The 9,233-nt window shown below is 51.2% G+C and overlaps 1 protein-coding gene across 3 annotated transcripts in view; it reads right to left on the bottom strand.

Annotated features, from left to right (window-relative positions):
• Positions 1-719: 719 nt before the first annotated feature.
• Atp2a3 (ATPase sarcoplasmic/endoplasmic reticulum Ca2+ transporting 3) overlaps positions 720-9,233 on the bottom strand; it is a 32,657-nt gene continuing 24,143 nt past the window's right edge. For 2 of the 3 annotated variants that reach the window (XM_029546456.1, XM_021211701.2), the window contains exons 18-22: positions 5,730-5,863; positions 5,252-5,369; positions 4,751-4,868; positions 4,291-4,363; positions 720-2,124 (exon numbers count right to left, since the gene is read on the bottom strand). In XM_029546456.1, coding sequence (XP_029402316.1) covers positions 2,061-2,124; positions 4,291-4,363; positions 4,751-4,868; positions 5,252-5,369; positions 5,730-5,863 — 507 coding nt within the window. In that variant the 3' untranslated portion in view covers positions 720-2,060. The remainder of the gene's footprint in view (positions 2,125-4,290; positions 4,364-4,750; positions 4,869-5,251; positions 5,370-5,729; positions 5,864-9,233) is intronic. The other variant, XM_021211702.2, reaches the window with a different exon arrangement.

Here is a 9,233-nt window from a genome sequence, read left to right as displayed (position 1 = left end):
TTAGATGCTAAACCTTCACGGTGAGCCTTCTCTCCAGAGACACGGCTAGTCCCTTCTCACAGCTGACTCCCAGGACTACCTGAGGAGGCTGGCTCATCGTAAGCAACGTCACAGAGAGATATGCCTGGGACGCAGGAGCTGAGGAGAATCGTAGGGAATGGGTAGAAACCTTTGAGAGGGCATAGGACTGGAAATGGGATTGACTGCTGAAGCCAAGGGGATAAAACCGTAGCAAAAGAGAAACACTGTTGAGAAGCACAGGCACAACAGAATTGCCAGCAGGCACGTGCCAGGGACTGAGGGACAAGGGGGTCTTGGGATGCAGGCTCCAGGCTTAGCTCTGTCCCATCCCACCCTCAGCTCCTTTTCCTTTGAGGTGACATGTTAATCATAAAACATGTGATTAAACAGTTGAGCGCTGCTTTTAAAACTGTCAATGGTGGAGCAATAAGCAGGCTGTTCCAATGAGGCGCAGGCTCACCCCACTCCTGCTACTGGGGTGTGGTTCCAGTCTTGAGATTCCAACTTAGTGTTTCTCAAAAGCCCCATCTTTGAGTAAGAGATGGACTTGGCTTTGGGATGGGATCCCAGACTTTTAACTCTGCTAATTCCAGGTGGATGCCCTCTCCCCCCCCCTCCACTCCCCCATCATAGCCACAGAACTAGGGGCCCACGGGGCTCAGAAAAGACCACCAGCTCCAATCCCTCAGACACGCGCCTTTATTTCTCCATCAGAAACAATCAGCAAGTGGGCACAGCGCTATTGCTCCTGCCAAGCCACCCCTCCAGAGCCTGCAGGGGGGAGGGAGGGGGTGCAGGAGAGTGGGCAGCCCAACTCGGAGTTCATCTGTCCGCAAGGTAGGCTGAGGGAGCTTTTGTTCCTGGGGAGGGCGGGGTCAGGACAGTGATGTGAATCTTGATTTACATATAAAATAATCATATTATACACACTCAAGAAAGAGCTAAGTCACACTGACAGGCGCTTACTCCATTTCCTGTGACACTTAGCTAGCTAGCTTTTGTCAAAGGGACAACAGCTGAGTTAAGAGAGAGAGAGAGAGAGAGAGAGAGAGAGAGAGAGAGAGAGAGAGAGAGAGAGAGAGAGAGAGAGAGATCCCAAAGAACAGCATTGTATGTTCATCTGATAGACCCCCTCCCCCCAAGATGCTTTCCTTCAGTGGGGAGGTAGGGGAGGAAGTCCCTTGTGGAGTCACTTCCCTAGTGACATCTCTCTGACTCAAAAAAACGTATGCTAGGAGGAGCAGGGCAAAGAGTAATTCCAGGACACCAGGCAGCAAGTGACATGGTATCACACCAGGCTGGGTGGCAGGAGAAGCTGACATGGACCCAGGGTTGCCTGGAGTCTCAGACACCAGGGGCATGGACAGTCAAATTAGGACACCCTGAGCCAACCTGAGCTGAGGAAGTGAGCCTCAAGGTGGGAACAGGGCTGAGGCCAGTCAGCGCAGGCTCACTCCTGGGAAAGGGAGTCCTTGTCCAGGCCCGCCCCCTGCTTCTTATGTTCCTATCTGCCTGTAATCCTTCAACTTTGCTGGGGCTGGCAGGCACATATATAAACAGACACAGGAGTGGGCTTGGTGGAAGCTGAGCCAAGTGGAAGGGGCTGCCTCTCCTCGTGTTCACAGCTGGACCCAGATGGTTCCCTCAGACTCCTCCTACCCGTAGTGGACCAGGCTCCAGACCCAAACTAAGCAAGAGGTCAGAGTCAGTAAGAAGGCCCCCATGAGTCCTCAGGGCAGAGGCACTAGTTACTGAACAAATGCCTGCCTCCAAGCAGGGGAAAGGTTGCAGAGCTGGGGGCGAGGGGGCGGGGGAAATGTGTGGTGGCCCTGCAGTCAGCTCTGGCTTCTTAGCTTCCCCTCCTGGACTCAGCTTCTGGGCCAGAGCAGTAGGGAGGGACAGAAATGGGAGACGGGAACCTGGGACTGGACCTAGAGGTGGCCATTCCTCTTTCAGGCCTGTTACGTTCAGCAGGGTCCAGGAGACAGGTGGCTGAGTGTGGGGGCAGGGGTGGGAACAGGACAAATCCCAGGATATTCTCAGTCTGAGGGCCACACTGGAGACTCCCCTCTGCTCCCAGGATTTACTTCAGGTCCTTTTTTTCTGGAAGAAACACACGCGCACAAACACACAAATGAGAAATCATATTAAGACAAGGAGCAAGTACTCTAGATTGTTCCCTTCAGCTTCAGTCTCTTACCCTCCCTTACTTTTCAGGGCCTAGAACCTTCTACACATGGTCTATCTCTAGCCTCAAGGGCACTCCTGAGCCACAGCCCCCAGGAATCCAGCTGCTCTATGTCCCTTCGACATTCCCAGAGAAAACTCTATTTCTATTTGGGGAGTGCCCTCCATCACTGTTAGGTCCACAAGCAGGGAGTCCTCCTCACCTCCTCCCCATCCCACATGTGGTCTGATTTCAACTGAACACACCTTTGCAGCCCATATAGGGACTAAGGACCTCAGTCCATCTCACCTAACCGCCTCCCTTCTGATGCTGGCATCGTACAAACCCCCTCAATCTGGCCCCATCATCCTTTCCATGGCTCCCATGTCCTTAAATGAATTCTGGGTCCGCCCTGTACCTTCGACTCTCCCAGAGCCGTCCCTCTCAGCTTCTCCATCCCAGCCTATAGTCCCGACAGCCTCTCAGTCACACCTGAAGAGCGCCAAGTGTGGAGAGAAGAGGACCCCTAGTCCCAGAACTGACCCTGCATCCACAATTCTCCCCAGGACACGTCCTCATAAATCACAGAGAAGCCACAGGCGTTGGGCCTCAGTAAAAACTTCCCTAAAAGGCCACTGAGCTGGCTTGGGAACATAAAGGGTCCCCTCTCTCATCCCCGCCCTGTCCAGCTTTAGGAGGCCCAAGGGATTTCGGCCGCCTGCCGGCCCAAGGCAGAGCTGTCTGGACTTCTAGCAAGCATACCACTCCCCAGGGGCAGCCACAGGTGCCCAGCTCGGGTCCCTCCTGAAGACCTGTGCTCACTCCCTTTCAAATCAAACTTCTCCAGGACCATGGTGGTCGCCATCTCGGGTCAAGAAGGTTGGTAAAGGTGTGGCCTGGGGCCAATTCACCCTGGACTGGGATTTGGTTTCCTCCCCAGGCCTCACAATCTCTTCGGCTTCTATTCCAGGGTCACGTCAGTGTATCTTTACAGTTGCAATGCTCCACCCCACCCCGCCCCAACCCCATGCTTACACCTTTTGTGGTCCCTACTCCCTGAGAATAACCAGGGCCTCCTCTTGGTGTTTTGGGCTTTCAGTGTCCCTGGGTTTCCCCTCACAGGTACCAGCTCTGTTATAGACACCTCAGCCTCTACCCTGCTAGGTTCTACCCTACCCATGTAATCTGCATTAGTCCAGAATCTTCTAGTAACTCACACTGGGCAGCCCTCTAATTCCCCCATCTAGGCATCCCCCTCCTCCTGTTGAGCTCAGGAATTCAGCATGGATTTGTATCCCAGACACAGGGCTCCCCCAAGGGAATGAGACATTTTAGCCATGGGGACACATTTTTCATTTTTAAATTTCCTCAAGAAAATGTGCTGAGCTCCTTGGTTGCTGTGGTCACCAGGGATGAGCACTGTCTCTCAAGGAAGACAAAAAAAACGTCCCCCAGATGCTTCTGGAGGCCACACTTCACAAGGGAGTTTGCCTGTGGGCTGAGTGTGGAGGGAGGGGTTTCTTGGGGGACCCTCTTGTGCTGGCTGGCCAGAGATGAAACTTGGAAGCTCAAGGGTCATACCCACTTCTTCCAGGCCTCTCCCAGGGTCCACCAATGGTGAGCCTGAAAGAGTCATCTATGGAGGGAGCTGGATGGCCTAGTCCAGCTGCCCCACTCACGGGCTCCGTGAGCCCAGCCATTCTCTGTTCAGACCTCTCCAGAGAAGAAGGAGGGGCTCATTGAGGCCTTCTTTAAAAAAGACAATTTTTTTTTAAAGTATTCAGTTAGCATGGGGGTATGGGGGCCTTTATGGAATGGCAAGCATGGGGTTTATTTATAGCCTCCACTATTTCCTGGATCAGGGGTCACATTCCAACTAGAAGTGGCCCCCAAAGTCCCAGATGCCCAAAGCAGGTCTTAGCTAGTTGCTGAGCCCAACCCAGGTCTCTCTGTAGCTCGCTAGCTTTCTTCTCTGGACCTTACCCTGTCACTGGACCTTACCCTGTCACTGGACCTAACCCCGTCACTGTTCATCCCTCCTGGATGAAGACAAATCCTCCTCCTTTGTTCCCACCCGTGCAAGTGACACCCAAGAAGCCAACCCGGTGTGGTATGGGGTCCTGGAAGTGGTCGGCGGCTGCCTACTCCGAGCCTGCATAAATGTCCCGAGAACACCTGGATAAAGACAGGCCAGTACAGGGGGGTCAGAGGCCAAGGCCAGGACTACCGCAGCATCTTATCCACATATGGGTGTGTAAGGCAGGGTGAGGAAGGGGCAGTGAGGGCCTGTGTGGGGACAGGGTATGACCAAGTGAGGAAGCTGATGCAGCGTGGCCCTGACCAATGTTCCCAATAGGCCCAGTCAAGGCTCCTACAGTGCAAGACACCTCTCCAGGCAAGTCCTTGGGTCACAGCCACTAGGACCCTTTATGTCCTCCACTTCCTGATTGAAAACTAACTCTCCTACCATGCACCTTGCATCCAGTGCAATTGGGATTTGGGAGCAGAGGCAGGCTGGAAGTAGCTGGGGAGGAAGCAGAAGGGGCCGGGTCTCCCACTTACCATCCATGTGATTCCTGGACAGATATTTGAGGGCCTCATCGAGCAGGATGACAGGCAGAGACATCTGAAGCACCACCCCCCACTGCCGACCACTCAGTGGGGTCACCTGGAAAATGAGCTGGTGGGGGCAGGGAGGCCCGGTTACGGGCTGCCAGCATCACTCACCTGGACTCCAGTGGGCTCTTCATTGGGCATATTCTCAGAAGCCCTTCCTTCACACCTTTGCCTACTGGGCATCCCAGAGGTTGTGCCATCCCCCTGCCCACCCAATCCTTCCCTGACTTCCACTCAAGCCCAGGCAGACCCCTCAGCAAAAAGGGCTCTACCTTTTCTGTCCCCCCGAAGGTGGGAATATCTGTGGAATGATGGCTAGACACATCTGTCCCTACAATCGCTCCTGCCTCAAGGCCCAGCACTCGGTTGGGACCGCTAGTATCCGAGGACTACTTGATGACCGTGACCCAAGGATCTGAGGAGGGAGGAGGCATGGCGGTAACTCACAGGCAGAGGTGGTACCAGAAGGATGAGAAAATGCAGAGCCATGGACATGACCACAGCGCCCAGCAGCCACGGGTTCAGCCACGGTGGCATGCGCAGCAGTGACTGGTTCTCAGAGACACTACGAAAGGCACAGGGACCCACTCAGGACAGGATGTCAGGCCACGGTGGGTCCACCCACCTCAGTAACCACCCCGCTGCCTTGGTTGTAGAACCAGGGTGGATTTCTGCTGCACACCCCATTCACCCTAGAGGCCCAGCTCAGGGCTTGGGCCCACTTTCTCTGTCCTGAACCTCCATTTCACCATACCCCGGATCTTTCTCTCCTGAATCCTAATTCCAGCCCCGCCGACTCTCAGAACTTATTATCAGCCTCTCAGATCCAGAGACCTCAATCTTCATTCTGCTTGGATCTCAATCCAATTCCAGTCTCTCTTGGCCTCAGACCCCAGTCTGTCTTGGACTCCTCTGCCCAGCCTACCTGTTGAGGGCGTTGCACATTTCAATGGTCACGAGCACAGATAAGGCCATGGTTGTGGGGAGGCGTGACTCAAAGACCTCGCAGTCGATGCCAGCAAACAGCGGATTGTCTTCAGAGCACTTCAGGAAGTTCCTCTGAGGATAAGGTGAGAGGGTCCCCGGTGAACAGCTGTGACTGAGGTGCTGGGACAGAGGAGAGGGAAGGCCTCCCCTACCCATCACTGAGGATGAGTAGTGAGCTCAGCACTGCAAGGGACCGGGGCAGAGGGTGACTATCCTGGGTGGGAATTTGGGGAAGGCAGTAGGAGGCCATGGGGTTGGAGAGGGGTCCTGGCTGGGACCCATGAGACTCTGAAATGCAAACGTTAGGGAGGTGACCAAAAGAGACCTCATAAACACATGAAGCAATTGTGCATTTCAGTCAATACAATTATGCCTAAATAGGACTGACCTCTGGAGCAGACAAAACCCTCTTTAACTGACACTGATATCATGCAAGGTTCCATCCCTACCTGGCTTTCTGCTCCCGGCTTTCTGCTTATGACATAGAGAATGATGGCCAGAGCTCTGCCTTAATGCAACGCTTCCTCTGTAATTAACAAGCCCTCAGTGCTGTAAAGGAAGTGCTCCGTGCTCCTCCTACCCTACATCTCCAGGGACTCCCCGCCCCCACACACACTGGCCTAGCTCAGAGTCTCAGGCAGTAAGATGTTTGAGGATGTCTGGGAGAACTTCTACCTCGTTCTCTCTCACACTATTGGGATGAGAGTGAACATTCATAACTGTGAGTCTACTTGGGTCTCCTGCACAGAGCTTCATTTTTACAAGTATATATCTGACGATCTTCTGAAGATCTTTAAGGCCAGGGCTTAGCAATAGGTACTGTGTTGTAGAGATAAATCCTCCAAGAGAGATCTGTCCAGAGACAGATGGGCACCCTTGGCTCTGTGCATGAGCCCTGCTGCTGCACAGGAGAAGCCCTATTGACAACTGTGGCTTGGCTAAATCCCTCTTACAAGCTGAGCTTACAGCCCCATACCCAGTTTACTGAGTAGCACGAACCAAACCCAGACTGCCGTGCAAGTTAGGCAAACACTCTACCAACTGAGCCACACTCTCAGCCCCAGCCCAGCTTCTGAAACTAGGTCGGTTGAACCCTTTAAGGGGTCATATGACTGAGGATGGGTGTGGTGGTTCATTTTAATTATTGACTTGACACAATTTAGAGTCTCGGTGAGGGAATCTGTCGACCAGGTTGGCCTGTGAATACAACTGTCTTGATCACGCTGATCAGTGCGGGACCCCAGCCTGATACCGGGCACTAGCATTTCCTGGACCTGGGTACTAGGCCATATAAAGACAGAGAGAGCAAACACCTCCAGCTCTGTAGCATGCACCTCACTTTTCTCTTTAATGGTGAAATTAGATCTATACCAGAGAACTGGGTATTATTGTTGGTTTTGATTTTTAAATGATTTATTTTTATTTTAAGTGCATTGATATATGCAAGTCTGTATAAAGATGTCAGATCTCCTGGAACTGGAATTATAAGCAGTGATGAGCTGCTGGGACTTGAATCTGGGTTCTCTGTAAGAGCAGCCAGGGCTCTTGACCACTGAGTTATCTCTACAGCTCTGGTTTGGGTATATATATATATATATATATATATATATATATATATATATTATAGTACACACATATACACACATATATATTATATATAGTACACACACACACACACACACACACATATATATATATATATATAAAATTTTATATGTATAGGTGTTTTGCTTGCATGTATGTCTGTGCACCACATGAGTGTGTGTGTCTGGTACCCTCAGAGGTTATCAGATCCCCCTGGAACTAGAGTTGCAGACAGTTCTGAGCTGTTACACATTTGCTGAGGATCTAGCCCAGGTCCTCTATAAGAGCAGCCAATGTTTTTAACTGCTGAGCCATCTCTCCAGCCTGCTTTTGATTTGTTTGAGACAGGGTCTCACTATGTATCTCTGGCTGGCCTGGAACTTGCTAAGCAGACCAGACTAGTCTCAAATTCACAGAAATCCACCTGCCTCTGCCTCCTAAGTGCTGGGATTAAGGTCCTAGTTGGCAGAATTATTTTAAAATACATTTCCTTGTGACTTACTATTAACAAGTAATTGATTTGTATATGTATTTTAATACCTATATGCTTGGGATCATATACAAATTTCTTGGGTGAGAAGGGGATTCAAGTAGAAAAAGTTTAAGAAGTCATGAACCAGGAGGCTGGAGGAATACCCTGGTCGTTAGGAGCGCTGGCTGCTCTTCCAGAGGCCCTAGGTTCGATTGCTAGCACCCACATAAAAGCTTATGACTTTAACTACAATTCCAGGAATCTGACTCCCTCTTCTGGGCTTTGCAGGCACCAGGGACACACAGGGACAGACACAGGGACACACAGGGACAGACATACAAGCAAGTAAAACACTCTCCACACACAAACTTGAAAACAAACAAACGAAATCTTTTTAAAACGTCATGAATCAGAGTGTTTCCTTTTGGGAGTATCCCCAAAGATCCCTCTCTTGAAATCTGACAACTCAAGGCTGGAAAGATGGCAGAGACAGGCAGGCCTCTGGGGCTCACTGACCGCTCACTTAGGTACATCTACGAATCTATGAGTTCCAGGTTCACTGACAGACTCTGTCTGGAATCAAGGAAGACACCCAATGTCATGCATCCACACAGACAAATAAAACACACCACACACACACACACACACACACACACACACACACACACACACACACTAAACTCTCCACTGAAAAACTTGCCACCCTGAATAGGAGTCTCCACTTCCTCAGGCCATCAGATTTCCTCAGACTGCCAGTTTCTTTGTAGAGACCCTCTGACTAGCACTTCCACACTCAATTATTTGTGGCCAAGCCACAGTGAGTGGTGTTTGATGGACATTTCCTAACCGAGTGGATAAATGAGAAAAGGAAAGCCCTGAGGACTGCTGAGAAGAAAATATCCCATCAGGCTGACTGGGGACTTAAGGAGATGTCTAATGTGACTCTTAGGTGTCAGCTTCAGTGACCAGGCAGACAGTGGATCTGAGAGGAGATGGAAGAGAGATCCCTGTGGGGAGACGGGGTTTGCACAGGCCTGTGAGAATCTCAGAGGAAGGAAATGGCATTTATGGAGTTGAATCTCAGAAGAGAGGAAGGGGATCCCTAGAGATTTGGGGTCCTAGTTCTAAAGCAGCAAAGATCTACAGATCCTTGTTCTCAACCCATGGGCTGCTGTGACGCCCCTGGGAGGTGTCAAATGACCCTTTCATAAGGGACACCTAAGACCATCTGTACATCAGATATTTATATTCCAGTTCATAACCGTAGCAAAGTTACAGTTATAAAGTAGCAATGAAAGTAGTTTTATGGTTGGGGGCTACCACAACGTAAATAGCTGTATTAAAGGGTCACAGCGGGCTGGAGAGATGGCTCAGTGGTTAAGAGCA

This window comes from Mus pahari, chromosome 14 (genome assembly GCF_900095145.1).
Source record: "Mus pahari chromosome 14, PAHARI_EIJ_v1.1, whole genome shotgun sequence".
Lineage (NCBI taxonomy): Eukaryota > Metazoa > Chordata > Mammalia > Rodentia > Muridae > Mus > Mus pahari.
The sequence above is the reverse complement of the archived record's forward strand: the minus strand, read 5'-3'. Positions and strand labels throughout refer to the sequence as shown.